This window comes from Gavialis gangeticus, unplaced genomic scaffold, assembly GCF_001723915.1.
Source record: "Gavialis gangeticus isolate Ggan-Ray unplaced genomic scaffold, GavGan_comp1, whole genome shotgun sequence".
NCBI lineage: Eukaryota > Metazoa > Chordata > Crocodylia > Gavialidae > Gavialis > Gavialis gangeticus.
Window position 1 is genome coordinate 13,218,182 of NW_017729008.1, and position 22,121 is coordinate 13,240,302.

The 22,121-nt window shown below is 44.8% G+C and overlaps 1 protein-coding gene across 1 annotated transcript in view; it reads right to left on the reverse strand.

The window, feature by feature from the left end:
• The window catches only part of DLD (dihydrolipoamide dehydrogenase), a 29,301-nt gene extending 7,502 nt beyond the window's left edge, over positions 1-21,799 (reverse strand). Inside the window, exons 1-13 of the mRNA XM_019509400.1 lie at positions 21,697-21,799; positions 20,856-20,931; positions 20,584-20,663; positions 17,182-17,250; positions 15,214-15,283; positions 14,676-14,776; positions 11,068-11,211; positions 10,803-10,904; positions 8,836-9,026; positions 6,693-6,863; positions 5,998-6,187; positions 2,806-2,943; positions 131-220 (exon numbers count right to left, since the gene is read on the reverse strand). Coding sequence (XP_019364945.1) covers positions 131-220; positions 2,806-2,943; positions 5,998-6,187; positions 6,693-6,863; positions 8,836-9,026; positions 10,803-10,904; positions 11,068-11,211; positions 14,676-14,776; positions 15,214-15,283; positions 17,182-17,250; positions 20,584-20,663; positions 20,856-20,931; positions 21,697-21,735 — 1,461 coding nt within the window. The 5' untranslated portion in view covers positions 21,736-21,799. The remainder of the gene's footprint in view (positions 1-130; positions 221-2,805; positions 2,944-5,997; positions 6,188-6,692; positions 6,864-8,835; positions 9,027-10,802; positions 10,905-11,067; positions 11,212-14,675; positions 14,777-15,213; positions 15,284-17,181; positions 17,251-20,583; positions 20,664-20,855; positions 20,932-21,696) is intronic.
• Positions 21,800-22,121: the final 322 nt, after the last annotated feature.

Genomic DNA, 22,121 nt, shown 5'->3' on the forward strand with positions numbered 1-22,121 from the left:
AACCACTGTGAATGGCTGTCGGACACTACAGACCTGGACTGGAGTAAACCTATACTGAGGCTGGAAAGAGCTATAACCAAAAAAAAAAAAAAAAAAAAAAAAAAAAAACAACACTCTATAAACAACTTACTGGGTGGGCATGGCAAACTCTGGCCACATCTTCACATGATGCTCCATATTCCATAGCAAGAGCAGCTTCATTAACCATCTCTCCAGCACCCTGTAAGTAACACATCAGGTCTAAATAGTACAAATGTCTTTGCACCACATGCACCTTATTTTAACAGACAATCTACCTATGAAACATACCAACTGCCTGCAAAATTTATCTTTTATAATCTAGTCATATTCAAAAGTGCCAACTGTAAGCATGCAGATGATCTGTTCAGTGACTGTGCTTGAAGCCTGTCACTCACACACTGAATGACTGCAAAAAATAAAATACAAAACAATTGCATATTACTGCACTTTTCTATATCTTGACTATCCTACACTGCCATAATTCCCACCACAGCAACCACAGGCTGCAACCAACACTCTCAAGATTGGCAGCGGTGAAGAAGAATACCCCACTTCTACGCAAATTGTCAGTAAAGCAAAAATGTCATTCTGGCTCAACCTGCTCTAAACTGCCTTTTTTGATATTAACAGCATTTAGCAGCAGATACACAGAAGTAGTATAGTTAACCTGATAAACCAGCAGTGTCCCAAACAATTAAGTGTGTTTTGAGTGAATTAACCTTACTGACATTTATCCAGATGACAGTGCCAGGAGGATGATAGCTGAAAACAGATGAACCTGCCCAGCTAGTTTTAATGTTAAACTACATTTAGTTGGAAGAGCTGTCTCCGTCAGGAGCCATAAGTGAGAAGAGCAGCTATTCAGGAAAGTCCTCTGACTTTCACTCTAACAGACCTAACTTTCAGCATTCCTAAGAAAGTTGTTTCTTTTTCTCTTTAAGTGGCCTGTAGCAGGGCACTAGGTTGCCCGCTACTGGTAACAGTAAAATGCGCTCAGCTGCCACTCACCAGGGCAGCACAGGTTGCTGAGACAACCAGTTGGGTCAGCTGACCAGGAGGGGGCAGGGCCTAGCTTATATAAACAGACAGGCTGAGGCTGGAAGGTCAGTTCCCCTCTGGCAGCCTAAGAAGCAGGAGCTCTGCTGGAGCAAGCAGGGCAAGGTAGAGCAAAGCAGCCTGATGGCCTGAGCATACTAGGCAGAGGAGCCCCTGGTAGGGATTTCGGGAAGATGTTTATGTTTGGCTAGGAGGCCCGAGTTTGAGTTGGGGCTGAACAGCCGATGGTTTTGTTTGTTATTACACCAGAGGACCAGGTGAGGCTGTAGGGGTTGGAGGCGGCCTCAGGGGAGCTCCCCAGTAGTGGGGGGGAGTTCCTGGCACTGGAGAGGGCGCTGCATTTTGGGGTGTCCTGACCCCGGCCCTAGTGTGGGCAGATTTGGGAGGAGCCCAGTGTGGGCATAGGCAAGAAGCCCCAGCGGGATGGAGGACCCAGAAAGGGGGTCTGGGGGCCAGGTAAGGCCGAGGCCACCTGAGCCCCAATCGTGGGAAGGCCCCAGTGCGGGCGACGCGAGCGCGGGCAACAGGCCCCACAGGTTAGGGTGCACCAGAGTAATTAGGCAGAGCATTAGCTGAAAGACATCAGAGCACCATGCCAAGGAAGGGTAAAAAGGCAGCCTCCCTTCAATATTACCATCAAAGACGTGGCGGGTGAGATATTGAGGGTGCATTAGACCCAATCTGGCACGGTCGGTAGGGGGCATTAGGGGAGGTCACGGCACCCCCAGGCCACATGGCCACAGGTGTGAACAAGCTAGCAAGCCTCTTCTTTCTTTTCGGTCTCTTCAGAAAAGGATCTGTTCACGTCAGATCAGTTCACATTCCCCTAATGCTGCTACACACTCCCATAACCTTGAAGTTTTCCTTCAAACTGATAACACTGCTGTCCATTTCCCTTAACTCTGGCCTTTGGTAGAGTGGTGTGAGGTGTTTTTACACTTTCCAGTACCTAAAATTCTGTAAGTTTGAGACTGCTGAATGATTACAGTAAAAGCTCTGTTATCTGGCATCCCCCAGGAACGGGGGACACCAGATAACAAAATATGCCAGTTAATTGAGCAGCCCCAGCTGCTGCTTCTCCCACCACATCTGGGAAGTCACTTCACCACTTCTGCGGCATCGCCGCCTCTCCTACCACATCACCACCCCACCTGTGGGCCCACAGGACAAGGAGGTGAGCCCTGCACAGCCTGTTATGCCCCCAGGCTATGGCGGGTCAGCAGTGCAGGCTGCTTTGCCCCTGGGCCGTGGGGGCTTGGAGAAACCAGAAGTACCACAGTAGGCTCTTCCTGTTTCACTTTAGCTTACAAGCTGGCATGCCGTTTAGTAGAGCGTGCCAGCTTGTAAGATGTTGGTTAACAGAACTTTTACTGTAATTAGATAATCAAACTATGAAATATTAGGTCTGATTCCAAGAGCCATCACTAAGATTGTGCAGGGTATATGACTCTATCAGTTGTGGAAAAGCATGGGATTTTTCATTTTATTAAAAATAGTTGTGTAATTAATTGAAATACAAATCCATTCAAGAAACAGAGAATCAAATTAAACCTTTGGGATTGCTCATTCATGTTAATATGACACTACATAATTAACACTGCCAGAAGTAAAATCCAAAAGCCTGGCAAAGCACTTCTGCTTCTCAAATCCTAGTAATTAATTATTTTCAGATTTACAAAGAGAGAGGCTAGTTATGTATTCCTGTTTCCCATGTTCCACAATACTCACTGCGCCAAGAATGTGTGCACCGAGCATCCGGTCTGTTGATTTCTGACTAAGTATCTTCACCATGCCATCAGTATCAGCATTCGTCTTTGCTCTGCTGTTAGCAGCAAATGGAAACTTCCCGATTTTGTACTCTATCCCCTACAAAACACAGGTCCAGGTTACTGAGCTGTTATTTGCTTTGCTCTCCAGTCGTAAAACTCTAACAGATGCTTAATGTTAGTGTACTATTATTGGGTCCAAAACGTAAATCAAGAGGATGACAGTAGATCATTAGCATGAATGATAAAGCAGCAACAGTTCATGTCCAAAGTAAAAATGATTAAAAAGGTGCTTGGCATCGTTTAAGTTGTCTCTCACCAAAGACTAATTCCAGGCTCCTGAACTATTGCCTCGTCCACACTGGTAGGATTTCTCTTTCCATGGAAGGACCCAAGTTCAACTCTGAGCCAACACAGAGCTAGCTTTAGGACATGAATTGCTAATGAGTTCTTGAAGTATGCTGGGGAAAACTATTTTTTTCATTAGGTGGAGGCAGTCAGTAGGGAGTGGTTAGATTAGATTTGATTCTAACTAATGGGGAGGAACTTGCTGAGACCTCAAAGGTAGAAGGGATCTTGAAACAACAGGCTCCTGATTCTATTAAGAGAAAAAGTGTGGGCACAGCAGCATAAAGACAATTAACATCTGAGAGAAAAGAAGGAGGGGGAGAAAAAAAGGTGACCTCAGAACACTTTGGGAAAAGATATCATCTGCTGGGAAGAAATTCCAAAGCTAGGCCAAGAAATTATTTTCCTGCAACACAAAACCAGTGAACAAGCCAGTGGGGAGGTAGAAGGAATTTTTTCAGGAAGCAGCAGCAGAAGAGAACCAACAACAGGATGGCTAGAAAGTGTCACAGTGCCAAAGTAAGTCGCTGCTGTAGGAGTTTCAGTCATGCTAGACTGTAGTTATGCTAAGCTATAGTTAAGCTAAGGTGCCACAAAGGCCCTTGGGAGTAGGCAGGCTTCACTGACCACTGGACAATCTGATAAAAGACAGTGAGCCAGAACTTTGGAGATACACAAAATCAGCACAAAGTAATCCCTAAATGCCTGAACATGGGGGAGGTGTAGTCAGTAAAGGAATGAGCAACAGGTGTCTGGGCTTGGCAAAGAGTCAAGTCAAAAGGGAAAGAGAGAGAGGAATTAGCACAGGGTGGGGGCATCTAAGCTACATAGTGGTTGCAAGACTCACCCTTTTGTAGCGACTTGGGGAGCATCAGCGCATGTAATGCGTTGCTTACCATTGTCTGGGCAGTTTCACTGAGCCAGGCTGATTGCTAGACAGACCCACTAGAGTACTGTCCTAAAAAGACAATAACCCTTATCTAAGCTTCCACCATTGAACGTAAAGAAGTCCAGGAGGCTGGTTGCAGGCAACTACCTCTTACAGCACACGGACCCAAGCAGCCTTAACACCAACAACAACAGCAGGCACAAGGCTGGCTGGAAGCCCTCCCAACCCCCAAGCACCTAACACCAGTGGATATATAACTGGATGGATTATCGTGCTCAATAAGTAATTAACAAGGATCTTGGTTTTCTCTGATAACCCCCCCCAATTTTCAGTTTAAAAAAAAAAAGTAACCTAAAATCCACATTTTTCCATGATTAAAATGAAACACCACATATATAAGTAGTGTTTCATTTTAAATCATGGAAAAAATGTTACTTTTTTAAAAACCAAAAATTGGGTTTTGTGTTTTTCTTGTTTTGCTTTTAAATCAGAGAGAACCAGGATCCCTAATAATCAACTATAGCTCAATGCCTAGCTGGGAAGAGGTATCCAGTGGGATTCAAGGGGTCTGACCTAGGTCTGGTATCATTCAACATCTTCATTAATGATTTAATGAATGGGCCCAAGTGCATACTTAGCAAGCCTGCAGATGACACCAAGGCGGGCAAAGTTGAAGACATTGTGGAGGACAGGACTAGGATCCAGAATAACCTGGATATGCTGGAGAAATGGTCTGCAATCAACCATACAAGTTTCAAAATCCTGCACTTGGAATGGAATAATCATATGCACAAATACAGATTGCAGAATGACCAGCTAGGCTGCAGGACTGCAGAAAAGGCCCTGGGGGCTACAGTAGACCATAAGCTGAATATGAGCCAACAGGGTTCTCTTGTTACAAAAAAAGCCAACAGCATACTGAGTTATATTAACAGGTGTGTCAACTCACAAAGTGATGGAACTGATTCTTCCTCTCTATTCAGCACCGGTGAGGCCTCAAGTGCTGTGTTCAGTCTTCAGCCCCACATTTCAAGAAGTATGTGGACAGTTTGGAAGGAGCCCAGTGCAGAGAAACAAAAATGATTAGAGACCTGGGAGGCAAGATTTATGAAGGAAAGGCTGAGAGAACTAGGATTCTTTATTTTGGAGAAGAAAAGGTAGAGGGAGGATTTGATAACAGTCTACAAATACCTGAAGAGAAGGAGAAGGACTTTAAAGGGACAGGACCAGGAGCAGTAGTCTCAAGCTTTATCAGGGGAAATTTAGTCTGGAGGTTAGAAGGAATTTTGACTCTGAGGGTGGTCAAGCTTTGGAACAAGTTGCCTAGAGAAACTGTGAAAACTCCATCCTTTCAAGAAGCTGGACAGACATTTGGCTGAGATGGTTTAGTCAGGGATGATTCTACCTTAGCAGGGAGCTGGACTAGATGAACTTGAGGTCCCTCCTAGCCCTACTACCTTATGATCCTATAAAAACTACAACACACATGCCAAAGTGAAAAACGGGGGGGGGGGGAAGCCATAGATATGATATGCCGTTTGTTATCCCCCCCCAAAAAAACAACAAAACCCAAGAAAAAAATATTTATTTAGGTCTAGGACCATATCTAGATTATCTTTATTTTCTGCCCCAGCCTCAATTCATAGAAGCTATATTTCTTGCCTTGTTTGCTGAACACTTCCTGAGCCCTAAGAAAGAGCCTCCCTTTGCCAACTGGTACTTATATCAACTTCCTTTCAGTGGGTGCATCTACATGTGCTATTAAGTTGAAACAAACTCTGGCGCTATCAAACCAGAGTTTATCGTTTCCTGGGTGCCATGTTTACAGTTTCCCCACAAAAGTGTGCTTGCTCTAAACAGAAAACTTAACAATAATGGTAGAGTTTCATATTAAAATCTCTCTTAGCCCAGCAGTACCTCCTCTTTCAACTGTTCCTCTGATTTGCCAACCCAGGCAACTTCCGGATGTGTGTAGATCACTGAGGGCACACAGTTGTAATCAATATGAACGGCACCTCCTGCCATCCCCTCCACACAAAGAATGCCTTCATCCTCTGCTTTGTGAGCCAGCATAGGTCCAGCAACTACGTCACCAATAGCATAGATGCTAATAAACAAGAACAAAAGCACAGCCATTTACAGAGATAACTTACAATATATTCAGTATACTATAACAAATAGCTTTAACACAAGATGTTTGTAAAGAGAAAAAGTTATAAAAATTACCCCAATTTATCCAACAAACTGAAATCATATTCTAACAGTATTGACAAAATAAATGGCTGAGCTATTACTGTGATTTATACAATGTTCAGTTTTCATGAAAGAGCTCATTTAGTACAAGAAGAGATAGGGGAATCACACTGTGAATCCCATTTTACCTCCTGTGTGTCAATGATATACCAAACCTGGTAACAATTTATTTTGAAATACAAATTTTGAGTTTTTCTTTATTAAAACTACATTCAGCTACCATTTAAAATAAGAGATAGCACTTCTGTAGGTTAAATAAACTTAAAATTTTTAAACAAAAGTTCTATTATACTTTACTGGGAACGTGTGGAAGAAATAATATAGAACAGTTATTGAAAATTTGTTTTAAAATGTCTTACTTTGGAATTTTTGTTTGGAATCTAGTATTGACTGGAATTCTCCCCTTGTTATCAAGTTCAACTCCAAGATCTTCCAGACCAAGGTTCTTAGTGAAGGGACGTCGACCAATACAAACTAGAAGTACATCACAGGTGATAGTTTCTGCCTTCCCACCAGCAGCAGCTTCAATACTGAAGAAGGATTAGAAAAATAAGTGAGATGGTTCCATAAAAATGTTAAACAGAACTGGAAATTGCCTATTGCTTTGTCTAAACAGCAGTTGAGATGAGAAGGTATTTAAAAGTTCTCAATAAAATACATGGAATCATTTCAAACAACAGCAGACTTCATGCTGAACTGGCACAGTAGATTCCACTTTAGCACATATTGCTTATTCGTATACTTTACTCTAGAACAAAAATATTTGCTATCTATACATGGATCGGGGTGCTGTGAGGGGGCCTTTCATTTTAATCACGGATTTGGGAGGGTTTACCAGAGAATTCATGATTTTTTTTATCAGGGAAAACCAGGATCCCTGATAGTTAGGCATAAGATGTGACTGAATAACTGCTATAATTTTCCTTAGACAGCAAGTCTTTAAAACCTGAGCAAAAAAAAAAAAAAAGCTGGGGGGGGTGGGGAAGGTGAGAGGTTGGGTGACTTGCAGTGCAGGATCACATTATGATTGGAAATTAAGCTAAAACAGGCAGTTAAATAATATTTTATCCCACACCTAACATTTTAAACTCTATCTAAACATTTTATAGTTATGGCCAGAGCACTTACATCTCCAAAGTTAGATTTCATCATGTAAATGCTTCAAATAAATTCCCATTGAAAGATGGCTGTTTAGCTATCCCACATTGCAGAGAACAGGATAAAGTTATCTGATAAGCTTGCCTCCAGCAGAAATCTATCCAGCACCAATTTTACACAATTTTATTAGGGCCTTAACCTGCTCCCAACCTCACAATACCCAAATTAAATGCCTCTGTGGTCTCCAGCTACAGCATGACCAGAAAAGAAATGACATTTTTATCTCCTCTGAACTCAGGGTGTGGCCTGTGTCGATTTTGATATTTGAACATGGTAATTGCATTTAATAATAAAAAGCACCATTACTACTTTGATACCGATTTACTGGACACACTGCAACTGTTTATCTGTTCATTTAAAAATTCAAAAGAATTGTCTTCTCCTTATAGCCGTTTGTTTGCAAAATCTTTGGTGCTTGCACTGGAGAACTGTGTAGTCAAAGGTGAATTATCATACAGGAATCTGACTTCCAACAAGGGACAAAGAATTTATGAGTTTTGAAGAAATTAAAAAGCAAATATTCTAGTAGTATTAGAATGAGCTGATGGTCCACAAATTATGCAAGAGGCAAGGATTTCTTAGTGTGATAACTTTGACTGGATCAACTGCATAGTTGGGATACAGGCATTCTTCAGGTCTGAGGAGTAAGAAGTTTAATTTCTTCAAGTTTGACTACTTTTTCTTCAGACATGAAGAATTCCTTCCATTAAAAGCACGTCTAACTCTATTCCAACTATGCAGTTGGTTAAAATAAAAAAATATCACCCTAAGAAATCCTTGCCTCTTGCTTAATAGTCTATTGAGAATGTATTTGTAAAGCATGTGTGGGGGGCTTCCAATGAGGCATCGTCTCTTTTGTATGTTTCTGTATTAGCCACTTTGTTAGAAACCTCCTTGGTAGTTGTTTCTTAGCTGTGAAAATTTACTACGCGATGTACTACCTAGCTCTCTGTAGTGCTCAAGCCTCCCTACCCTCCTTCAGCAATCCCTCGCAGTCGAGGATTGTCTTATCAGTGCATCTGAATATGGTCGAGGAGGCTTATCCAGGATCAACAAGTTCTACTGCAGCTCATACATGTGTTTCCATGCAACTGCAAAACATGGTATACAGGTTCCCAGCAACTGCAGTTTTATATCCTATGCATATAATGCCTTGCAGCATTGAACACAGCAAGGCTGCTGTTTCAGGTCTAACTTGAGGTCCCAAAATGAATTCACTTCCAAGTCCCACTGTGATTAGTCTGTTGTTCCAATTATACACAACAACATGTAAAAGCTGTAATTTTAAGTGGCTTTCCAGAGGCAATTCACATCACATTTATATTTCACATGTTAAACACTTACAAAACATCTATCTTTCCATCTGGCTTCTTGGTAGCACCGGTAACTTTCGTATTCAGTTTAAACTTAAGTCCTTGTTTTTGAAGAATACGCTGAAAGTTTTTAGATATCTCCATATCGATCCCCATTCCACCAACGTGGCCCAAGAACTCAACAGCCGTTACTTCTGCACCAAGACGCTGCCACACGGAACCCTTCAGTCAACACATTAAAAACATATTTTAAAGAAAACCTGTAAGCTTTCAGGCTTTATTATTTACTGCTTGGGTTTTAAATTCTTTCAGAAAGGGGTAGTCTCTACCATACCAACATCCTCATTGGGACTTATAGTCACAATCATGATAGGAACACAGAAAAGCACCTATAGATCCTCAGACAAAAAAAGCTTATTTCTATTATGCTAGGACAGGGCTGTCCAACTTCCAAGCAGCCAGAGGCCGCATGCCTCACGGGCCACACCAATGGGGGGCTATATGACCCACAGACCTCACCAGGGCTGCAAAGTCAAAATAATGCCAAACTGCTTTAACTATATTTAAGAGAATTCACTGTCAAATCATTGCTCTAGACGTGGATAAGAAAATACAAAGACAACAGCTGTAACTATGAATATCAGCCTAACAAGTTATCCACCCTCCAACTTGAAAGGAGAGGTAAATATGGTACTTTGCCATTATGATCATCATCATAAGAAACTGCTGAGTGGATTTTGTACCTGAGTTGGCAAATTTTCACAACAGCTTTCTAAGGCCAATTTTTAACCTGTTTTTAGATATGAGATATATGGAGGAGATGGAACTAACTTAGCTGGCCTGCATACTTTGCCATTGATTATTAATTATGGGTTGGCTAACATCAGGAAATCTTATCATAATATGGCTAGATGCATAAGTAAATATTTAGCATATGTAAAAGGTGCCAACACATGACCCATGAAGAATACAGCTTCCCCTTCATGTGCAAAGCAGATACAGTATAGCAACTGCAGTGCAACTTCCCACATCAAAGCGAGAGGGCCTCTAGAGTGGAGCTGGCAACCTTTTCAAGCCGGGCCTGGTTCAGCACAAGCTGGGTGGCTTCCTCAGCACATAAATGGCAGGGGGGCTTTCCATGCTTTCCCTGCACCAGTGCTGGCGTGAGGCAGCTGGGAGCTTTAAGCTGCACCCACAATGCTGCTACTTGTCTCAGACCCCATTCATCTGCTCAGGTATGGACACAGCTGCCAGCTGGTGGGAAACTGCACTGGGGACAGACAGCTGGAAATTGTGTCCATCCTGCTGCTGCTTCTGTATTGCAGCTGGGAGAGGGAGGGAAGCAGCAGCAATGTGCATGTAGCCAGGGAGAGGCTAGGGGGAAGAAGCAGCAGTAGCAAGGGTGCAGCTAGAAGCTGCCCAGCCCTGATGCTTAGACCCAGAGTAGGCACAGGCAAAGCCCTCAGACTCTGCAAGCTGAATCCAGTGGCTCAGCAGGCCATATTGACAACCCCACTCTTTACACTCATCCAATCCATCCCTTCTCTGCTAAGACTGCCAGGTCACAATAGTTATAATGACAGACACATATCCATCAAGAAATGAACTACAGCTAGGCTTTTATATAGACCAAACTGTGGCCAGCAAAGTTGCAGTAATTTGTCTGGTCCATAAGAGCACCCAGACCCCCTTCCTTCAAAGGAATGTTTGAGGACAAGAGCATATGGTGTTCTGTCAGGAATTTTGAGAGCCAACAGTGGTTGACAGTTCAAAATGTTTGGGAATTGGAGTCATCAGACCATAATTTTAGGATAACCTGGGACAGAGATCAGAACCAGGGAATTAGAAAAAAAATCCCTCATCCATTCTGTCTGATTAAATACTACCACAGCCTACAGGTTAAAGTATGTAGTTCCAGATCCTTCATGGTCAAATGGCAACATCGTATTTCTCTGTATATAGGAAGGCTAAGCTGTATATAACAAAAACACCTCTCACCAGTTCTACACCAATGACTCCTGCACCAATGACAACCATCTTTTCAGGAACTTGCTTTAGAGACAGTGCACCAGTGGATGATACAATAGTGTCTTCATCAATCTAACAAATAAGAGAAGAAGAGAAGTTTACAAGCTTATCTATCTGAACAGCTGTCCCACAACAATGGCTGAAAAGCTGTATGAAAATACTTCTTGGTGAAAATTACCAATAATAATACAATAATGAAAGATAAAATGCCAATAAAAAGTTTTCATTTATGTACCGTAATTCCAGGAAAGGGAGCAACTTCTGAACCTGTGGCTATAAGGATGTTCTTTGTATTGATAAGTTGAGTGCTGCCATCTTCTTTGGTTGCTGTGACTTGGTTTTTGCCGGTTATTTTTCCAAACCCAGATACATGAATAACCTTTATAAATGAGAAGAGGGTAAACATGATGTAAATCAGGATCTCATTCAATCTCTAGGGAAGCATGCATTCTCCACTAACGAAGGTTAGCTTGACATCGTGTTAAAAACTGAAAAAGTGAGGTACGGTCAGGCTTACTTCAGTCCCTGGAAAAAATCATGGAGCAGGGCCTCAAGAAATCCATTTCTAAGCACTCGGAGGAGAAGGTGATTAGGAACAGTCAGCAAGGGTTCACCAAGGGCAAGTCACGCTTGGCCAATCTGATTGCCTTCTATGACAAGATGACTGGCTCGGTGGATGTGGGAAAGCAGTCAATGTGGTGTACCTTGATTTTAGCAAGGCTTTTGATACGGTCTCCCACAACATTCTCATAAGCAAGTTAAGGAAGTACAGTAATGTGGTTGGATGAATGGACTAAGGTGGAGAGAAAATGAGCTGGATCACTGGACTCAAAGGGTAGTAATCAATGGCTGAATGTCTAGTTGGCAGTCAGGATCAAGTGGAGTGCCCCAGAGGTTGGTCCTGGGACCAACTTTGTTTACTATCTATATTAACAATCTGGAAGATGGAACAGAATGCATCCTCAGCAAGTTTGCAGAAGACACCAAGCTAGGTGGGGTACTAGATACAATGGAGGGCATGGACAGGATTCAGAGAGACCTAGATGAATTGGAGGACTGGACCAAAAGAAATCGCATGAAGTTCAGTAAGGCAAATGCAAAGTCTTGCACTTAGGACTGAACAATCGCATCACAGGTATAGACTGGGGACTGACTGGTGAAGCAGCAACTCTGCTGAGAAGGACCTGGGAATTACATTAGACAATAAGCCAAATATAAGCCAAGCTGCAAAAGTGGCTAACAGCATACCAGGCTGTATTAGTGGAAGTGTGGCCAGCAGATCGAGGGAAGTGATTATTCCCCTCTATTTGGCCTTGGTAAGGGCACATCTGAATTACTGTATCTAGTTTTGGGTCCTCCACTACAGAAAGGATGTGGACAAATTGAAGAGAGCCCAGCAGAGGACAGCAAAAATGGCTGGAGAACATTGCTTATGAGGAGAGGCTCAGAGAACTACGCTTATTTAGTCTGGAGAAGAGAAGACAGAGAGATTTAATAGCAGCCTTCAACTAGCGGGGGGGGGGAGGTGTTGAAAAAGGATGGAGCTAGACTGTTCTCAGTGGTGACAGATGACAGAACATGGAACAATGGTCTCAAGTTGCAGCAAGGGAAGTTTAGGTTAGATATTAGGAAGTATTTTCTCATTAGAAGGGTAGTAAAACACTGGAACAAGCTACCCAGAGAGACTGTGGAATCTCCATCCTTGGAAGTTTTTAAGACCTTATAAAAACAGCCTTGGCTGGGATGATCTAGTTGGGAATGGTCTTGCTTTGAGCAAGGAGCTGGAATAAATGATCTCCTGAGGTCTCTTCCAACCCTAATTTTCTATGGCCGTGTGTAGACGAAACAAGGGGCATGTGTGCATGACGCTTTAAAGCAGGCTAAATGCTTTTGCACCACTTTAACTGTGTCAGTGTTTGCAAACGTCGGCAGTGTATTGCGCATTAATTAGAGCCACTGTCGCATCAGTGGTGTAATGCGCCTTAAATGACTTGGGGCACAGAGAGCTAAACTCCAAGGAGTTTTAGTTTGCTGTCCCTACAGCCTTGAGGCAAAGCACTGGGCTCTGTGCAGCTCAGGGGCTCTGCAGGAAACAGGCAACCTGTCAGCAGCCTGGGAAGGCAGGCTCTGCCCAAGAAAAGTGGCGAGCCTGATCTTGTTTTTTTCCCCCTGAAGCCTGCCTGCCTGCCTGAGCGCAGGGGCCCGGCACTTCCCTCCGTGACTGAGGTGCCCCCCGGAACCCCCTGAGCCAGACGCCTGCACGCAGGTGCTGCCTGGGGTGGGGGCTGCCACTGTCATGGACAGAAGCACCAGCCTCCCCCACAACCCAGGGACTGCTCTGCCCACCAGCAGCTGACCCTGTCCTCCCCACTGCCAGAGAGGTAGGTAAGTCAGTGGGGTGTGTGTGGGGTGGGGGTTTAAAGGGCCCTAAATTGAAGCAGTGTTTTTAGAAACCCACCACTTCAGTCTAGGGCCCCCGTTTCATCTACACATGCTCTATGATTCTATATTCAACTGACATGCCATCCTTCCCCAATGAAGGACAGCTTACAACGTTACAATGAAAAACAATATATTACAAAAATAATTTTTTTATATATATTTATATACATAAATTTTATTTTTGTATCTATGCGTATGTAGTTCTTATTATATAAGAGTGGGGGGGTGTGCGCACACGTGCGTGCGTGCACACAAAATCAAACTCACAACATCCAAAAGCACTCCTCCCCACCTTGCTCTGCTGCTAACCCAACCTCACTTCCCAATCCACATTCACTACTGCCATAAAAGATGCACATTTTCTTCCCACATTCTCTCCAACAACACCCATTCCCACTTCCCTGCCTCATAAGGGAGGAGGAGGGCTCCCATGGGTAATGTGCCTCCTAAGTCCTTAACTCCACCTCTCACAGGGGAGCTATGGCTGTCCCTAAAACCCACCCATCCACTCCTCCCCCTGTACCCTCCCTGAAAAAAAAACATTATTTAATTTAAAGTTATAGCAAGTAATACAATAATACCCTCCTGCTCCTACTGCAGGGCAGTATCAAAGGGCACCCTTGAGTATCACCCTCTAGCACCAGTCTGTAGTCCCTATAAACCCTGTAGACTGGCTGAGCCTTTCCTCTTTCCAGCTCAAGTGGCATGTATTAGTGACATTTACATGGAGCACATCACAGGCCACCGCCAGTACACCGACCCCACCAGACGAGCCACTGCCGGACCGGACCCAGAGGGCACCACTGCCTGAACCGCCCCCCTGCTTCACTTCGGCAGGATTCTTCCCCCACGGACGACCCCACTCCACCCGAAGAGGACCCCCGCGATCAGACTTTATGGACTGAGACGCTTTCTCCGAGCCACTTTCTCCACCATTGCGGACCACTGTAATGGGTTTGTGTGCATCTATCTCCTTTCTCTCTCAGCATCGGGAACCCCCCACCCCCGGGCTTAGTTGGCTAACATTGCATTGCTTGTAACCTAGTCGCGTTCCCCTCCTCTTCCCCATCCCTCTATTGTTAGTCCCTCGCTCGGGTGCTTTGTATTTCCATATCAGCTTTGTCATCTTTTTTCTGGATTCCCAATCCAAAACATCTACTAATAAAAGTCAATCTGCTGAGCTGTCCTGTCCCCTCCTCACCCCCACCCAGCTCAGACCCCACAGTAAGAAGTGGTGGCAGGCAGAGATGTTAGCTTCTGTTCAGCTAGAGGGAGGGGTGGGGGTACAGGAAAATCTGGCATCTTATCTGACAGCTAGATAGTCACGCTGCAAGTTAAGTGTTCAAACTCCATCACTGAAACAGAAATATAATAGGTGTTTTTGCACAGACCCAAACTAACCTTATTCTGTTTAAATAAATGGGCAATTCCACCTGTTAAGGCCTTCACGGCACCACTCTTCTGCTCCATCATCTTCTCTAAATTCAAGCGGAGTCCTGTAACTGTAATTTTCATATTTTTAGCTTTCCTTATATTTCAGTATCTTTATACAGCTCCCTAAAGTGATGTGAAAATGAATAACACTTCTTTGTACTGCAGTAAGGGATGCTGAACAGCCACACTACATGCACTAAAGCAGCATTCCACAGTTAATGTGCTAAAAATTACATATAGTTTTCCAACATGACCACAGGCCAGGTCCATGTTGTTGCAGTTACAAATTGCACTCTGCTACAGTTATCTCAGATGCTAGTTCAAAGGAAGAGAAACAACTTTTAACCTCCCAATTAACCTAATACTTACAAAACAGCATGTATCCTACCTAAGCTTTCCTACCACCCTTCCAAGGAAGTTGTAAAACAAGCCAATATTTATATTTACATGTGTTGCAAGAGACCACTTATATTTAGAATGCTACCAGTCTGTGCTGTATACTCACCTTCAATTCCTCTACTAGCAAAATCCTTTCCGTGGGCCAAATGATACAGATGCGAGTTGTTCAGCAAAGCCTATGACACACAAAAAATAAAGCATGAATGAGAACTTATATTAAAAGACCCAAGAGGCCAAGATTTCTGTTCATTCCAGTATCAGCAACAATACATTTTAATTCTGGCTTTCCAATATAATTCATCATTACTACCAGTCTGACATACAGAATTTAAACAGCACATTTTTACTACATTTCTACTCTAAGGCCACTTGTACACATAACCGGAGTTTAGTTCTCCCTAAACTGAAACAGTGAGTTTAATTAGTGGGTTTTTAATTGTGAGAATTAAAAACCCACCATTTCAATTTAGAGCCTCTGTCACTGTTATGGTGAGGGGCCCAATCCTTTTTTGTTTTTTTCCCCATCAGAGCTTGCCTGCAGCCAGGGAGTGAACGGCCACAGGGCCCCAAGGTGCTCAGAACAAGCACCCTGCCTGGGCAGCCCCGGGGGACATCCCTCCATGACAGTGAAGGACCACCGCCCCCAACTCAGACACTGCCCGCAGCTTGCTTCCCAGCCCCCCACAGTGGAGCCTGCCAGCAGCTGGGGGGGTGGGGAGCTGCCAGTGAGCCAAGTGGCCCCCCCAAGCTGCAGAGGCCTGGTCTTTCCCTCCATGGTGGCGGCACCTGCCAGGGCCACCTGGGTAAGGTGCTAGCAAGCCGGGTGCTGGTTCCGAGCTGGGGCAGCCCCAGACCACTAGCACCCCATCCAGGCAGCTCCAAGGGGACAACACCACCGCAGAGGGAAGGACTGGGTCCCCCACAACTCAGACACTGCCAGCAGCTCGCCCCCTGGCTGCAGGAGAGGTGGGCAGGCTCCACCAGAAAGGGGAAAAAAAGCAGGCCCCTCACTGCTTTTTTGCTTTTTTCCACCAAGGCTTCCAGTGTCTCAAACTGTCCCTGCTGCCTTCCTGATGCCTGGGAATAGGCTGGCTTGACCCTGGGGCAGTGCAGAAAGGCAGCAGGAGAGCGGCTGGGTGTGCTGGCAGCTGGAGAAGGTGCACTATGTGCTGGATCTCAAGGCACTCCAGGGTGCCATAGAAATTCCTCTGACAAACCTTACTCCATTCCATTAGGTGGAAGAAGGTGACAATCTTAGAGTTGTCAATGTTTTACTAACCACCTAGAACCTATACCTTACAACATTTATGTCTTTCTTCCACTGCCTTTCAGTCTGGACGATTCCAAAATACTTAATCAAAATTAAACCACAAGGAATATTCTACACAAGGATTAAATTTAACAATGGCACAAGAGTAAAGACTACAAAATACTATGCAGTTGAAATGGGGGGCGGGGGGAGAAAAGATATATCCAAATATACTACTTCTCAAAAAGGAAATTTGGCAAAAACACCAAAATGAAAAGCAGGAATAAAAAAAAAAAGTGACTAGGACCCAGGTCTATGTTCCACCAAAAACAAAACCTAAAGGCAATTTCAAAGTCAGTGGGGCTGGGAAAAGAATAACTTGATAAGAGAAGGAGTCTAGCTTTTCTGGAAACTAGTGGCATTCTCGGGGCCCATAAGGCTGCAGTTGCACAGGCGTAGAAAAGGATCCCAATGGGAACCAAGAGTTATTAATGTGGCAGTGTTACTAGCTGAAAGGCAATAGCTTAAAAAAGCAAGTATTTCACAAAAAGGTGAATATAGTTTTCTGTAAGTGTGGAAAGCCCACGATAGCACATACTTGTTACGATGAAAAAGTTAATATACACTATGGTCATTCACAAAAGTATTTAAATGGAATAACTCCTTAATGTCCCATTTTGTTTATGGAAGAAACGCAAACCAATATCACTCCTTTAGTTGCAGGGGTTATGGCAATTTACACTACTTGAGAATCTATGCCTGGTCTCTTCTCACTCCCCAACCCACAATGAAAATGAGCCAAAAAACACACAGATGTACACTTACCTTGGAAGGAATGCATCCAACATTCAGACAGGTCCCACCCAGGGTTTCATTTTTCTCTACACAGACAGCCTGGATGAGAAGAGAAAATTCTTTTATATCCAGACCACACTCTTAAGGCACATCTATGCTGCTGCTGCTACTGCATGTCCCAGCTGAGATGCCCCTAAGCATACCCCATCCACCTGCTCCAATCCCACTCTCCAGCATGTTTGTGCACAGCTGCTGAAGCTGAACACAAGAAAGACTAGTTTTAGAATCGTCTTCACTGATTTTCAAAAGAAGGCTAATAAACATTTGTCCGGGGTGATAAAGGAATAGCATGTCCAGCAGTTATAGACTACATGATCCTTGATGTCCATCCTGCTTTTTTATTTGTTTTAAATAAGCATAATTGCCAACTGATCCTTGCTCTGTTTTGGACATAAAAGCAAACCCAAGCAGATACTGAAAAGGGTGCTGGAGGGCCTAAGAAGGGACTTATCTATCACAGCTTCATTTAAAAGACAGTTCTTTGGTCCTGCTCCCTTCAGCACTGTAGCATTCAATGTGAAGAGTCAATGGTACATTTTTCACAGGCTGGGCCAAAACAGGACCTGAAAACACAGCAATCCTATTGAATGGGCTCCTATTCAAGGACCCTCCCAATTGTAGTCCTTGTAGATTCCTTTACCAGGTTCAGTTAGAAGCAGCTTTTCTGGAAAGCTTTTGCAAAAACTGGAAAAAAGAAAGGATTCCTCCCCTGCAGGATCACAGTCTCAATTCTCCTCCACAGAGAAGGATCTGGCACCAGATGACTTCACTGACTCATTCAAATCTCACAACCTTAATTCTCAAGGTGGTTCTTAAATCAAATGACTGAAATGCACTAGGCAATGACCCAGGGGATGGGAAGATGGAGACCTCAAGCATCACAAATGCTACTATATAAACTTCTGATAACTAAGCCATTGTTTCTGTCCACCAATGCAGGAAGTGACAGTGCCAAGGACAGAACTTCTTGACTTGAAAACATCACAGCAAAAAAAAAACAACACACTCCAATCGCCCCACAAATTTATACCAATGGTGATATAGGAGAAAAACAACTTGAGGCTGGCATCATGGGCTTAATGGCAGCCTCACAAAGGTTCAGGAATAGCCAGACCAGCTTGCAAGAAGTATACTAATACCCCAGATACCCATCTCCTCCTCTGCCTACTTCAAGCACATGAATTCAGGAAAGGTAATACAGGGGCTTTGAGGGCTGTTTTTAGAAGCTGTGACTCCATTAGTACATCCTGCCTCTAAATTGTGTGGAAGCCCTGCCCCATCTGCTTAGCCATATCGCAGTATCACCAACTTCAAGAAAGCTCCACCAAATATGAAAGAAAACCAATAATACCCCTAGGTAAAACCCTCTTCTTCAACAATGGTGTAGTGAAACCACCACACTGGGATTTGGGGGCAAGGCCTGTGCTGATGGAAGTGGCATGCACATTGATGTAGCCATATCCATTCAGGCCTGACTTGGAGGATTTAACTTTTAAAAAACTCCAGCCCATCCATTTACAAGTCCCAGAGAAATTTTCTACTAGATTACCTCAAGACAGAGGCTCTTCTCTTGTTTCTGCAATGCTCAGCCTAACATGGACAAATATATCCAGCAACAATATATTCTGTAGTTGACTCCCAAGGCAGACAGTGTGACAAGTTTAATTGCCTCAGACACTGGTCTGCCATGACAGAAATGAAGCTTCTGAGTTGTCTCTTTCCCTTCTCAAAATCATGTTTATGATAATAGCATACTAATAATCTTGAGGGAAATGTTTGCCTGCTTCTGCTAATCCTACAGCCACAAAGCAGAAATTTAGTTCTCTCTCATTCTTTTGGTGCTAATGTGCCAAATAACTTAAGGCTCTTGATAAACTCTACTGACAAACACATTCAAGCAAGAAATATCAGCAAACAAGACCTCAATACAATGCTGAACAGCAAGAAAAAGAAATAGTTAACAGTAAGAAATTCTTTTGTACAGAGAACTAGAGAAATCATTAATGGCAACAGACTCTTATTTGGCTGAACTGTACCAGAAACAACAACAGGAAGAATAAAGAATATTCAGCAGCACTTCACTAGCATTCAGCAAAAACAAGACACTTTGCTCACTGCTGCACTTGGAGGCAAACCTGGATTTAAAAGCAATATTTAGAGATCAGTATTTAGACATGACAGCAAGGAGGGAACCTAGAACACACGTCTGCCACCACAGCCCTCCAAGATTAAAAAAAACCCAAACAAAAACTTATATCAGAGCTGCAATCCTATTTCTTTCACAGAACCTTAAGGCAGAAAGAATTGGAAATTAGTTGTTCCTGAACCATGTCCTTATTACAACATTGTCTAAAAACTGCTGGTAGTTATTACTGGTCAGAACCTTGCAGTGTGTTTTCCTGGAAGAAACTGTTCTCTAACATTTGTTACTTTTACAAACATACATACTCTCACAGGCTACCCTATTTCTTTTGTTTTAAAGCTTAGCTGGTGTATTCATTATTGACTACTATATTTGTTATTGATTTTAATCTATTCCATAACTCACATTTAGAAGTGGATAGGTTGAACAATGTACAACAAATCATTTAACCTTTGTTGGTCAGTTTCCACATTAACCCTTTGTTTGTGAAATCTTTTATCTAGATCAGCAGCCAGCAACCTTCTCAAGCCTCAGGTCAAAACAACCTAGCTCTGGTCCAGTGTGGGTCAGGTGATTTCTACAGTGCATCAGCACAGCAAATCTATCCCTGTGCCCATACTGGCACCACGCAGCTGAAAGCTATGTCTGTGCCACCAAGGCTTCTCCCAACCCCTACTCCCTGGCTGAGGCATGGGCACAGCTTCCAGGTGGTGGGAAACTGCACTGAAGCCAAGCAGCTGGAAGACGTGATCACGCTGATGTTCTGTGCCACAGCTGGGAAGTAACAATGTGAGGAAAAGGGGGAGAAGAAGCAGCAGCAGCAGCACAGACACAGCTTCCACCTACTCAGCCCAGCACAGCTCCCCATTAGGGGAAGCTGCATCCACACCGAAGCTGCAGAGAGGCTAGGGGCTGGGGGAAGAAGCAGCAACGGCAACAACAGTGCAGCTGGAAGTTGCCTGGCCCTGGTGCAACTCCTTGCTGCTTAGCTTTGGCATTAGCACAGGCAAACCCCTTGGGCCATATCTGGCCTGAAGGTGATACGCTGCTAACCTGAGACCTAGACTGCAAGCTCCGTGGAACAGGACTCTTTTACATACATATGTAGTTCTTAGTGAACTTAACACTCAATAGGACAGCTTCAGTTCTCTGGCCCTGCAGGAATCCCTCTTAGTGTACCTGAATTACGCTATTTTCTCTCTTGCACCCAGTACAAGTTTCCATCTTACCTTAAAGCCAAGCTGAGCTGCTTTGATAGCAGCAACATAGCCTCCAGGACCAGAACCAATGACTGTAACATCTGCCTCGACTATGGAAAAAAAGAACATCACTTTTAAGTTACTGTTGTTTCTATAACTTTGGTTTACTGCAGTTTCACTGTGACAGCCTAGAATGCTCCACACACTGACCACCCACAGGGCAAAGAGAGAGCTAGTTTTAGAACTACACTTGAAATGCTCCTTCAGTTCCCAAAAATGATTTCACAACCATCAATACTTACCTTGCTCTGCAAAGGTCCTCTGTGGCATTGCGCAAATCCCTGGAAGGCCATGTCGGACTCGGCTAAAACAGCTTCTCTAGAAAGAAGAAGCAGCATCGGCAAATTTAAGCATCTCGGCAGGGCACCGGCAGCCTGGGCCACCTAACGCAAGTCTCTCCATTTCCCAGAGCCACTGCTGCTGCACACAGGACTGACCACAGTTATTTGGAGTCAGGGAGGAACATCGCAGTCAGAGCAATACCAAGCACAGGGATTTTGCCTTCCTCTGTAGCAGGCGACGAAGGCCTCTACCCAGGCCCTGAGTGTGCACTGACAATATTTTATAGAAGCAGGACGCCAGCAGCCAGGGCTCCCCTGCTTTTGCTGCGGCACATTGGGGTGTTATGACCTGTGTCACGTGAGGGCTGGTGGTAGTTTTACACAGACTTTAGGTGCAAGATCGGCCTGTAGGGCCCATCCTGCCTCAAGCAGCGGGTTGCACCCAATGACCTGTGCACTCCCCTCCCACCCCCCTTGGCTTCACCTCCCTGACCCCGAGCAGCCATGACACTGAGCAGCCTTGACCCCAAGGGCAAGGGCACGGCCCAGGGCAGCCCCCCCAAGGGAGCCCCGCAGCTTGTACCATTTGGAGGGGAGGGGAAGTGGTTGGGGAGGGAGGCGCAGGAGGGGTCCCACACAGACCCCGCCCGCCTAGGAGTGAGACACTCCATGCAGGGGGCGGGGAGGAGGCGCCCGCCGCCCGGGAGTGGGACGGTCCATGCAGGGGGCAGGGGGCCGTGCCCAGGGAGGGACTCAGCGAGGTGCAGGCAGCAACGTCCCTCCCCCACCCACCCCGCGGTACCCGGGTGAAGGCCCCGCTGACGCGTCTCCAGCTCTGCATCGCCCCAAGGTCTCCGCGGACTCGCACAGGCGCACTAGGCCCGGGGGGGCGGAGCCGTGGAGCAGCCGAGGAGGGCGGAAGGAGCCTGTCGCAGCCAGAGCGCCCCCTGGCCTGGTGGCCCGAGCGGGGGCGGGGTTATGCAAATGAGCCCCAAATGAGCAAAAGGGCCCGCGGCGGCTCTGCCCCCCGGCTGCGGACACGGGGGGCTGCGCCAGCGAGCGGCGGAGCGGTTTCATGTTGGCGGGCGGGGTCTGCGCGGGCAAAGCCCTGCACGGCCTGGCAAGGAAGAGTGAGGAAAGCCAGACGGCCTCTCAATTAAACCTCACCTCTACTGGTGTTTCGGGGGTCACTTACTTTCTGATGATGCCAGAGGCATCTACCAGTAA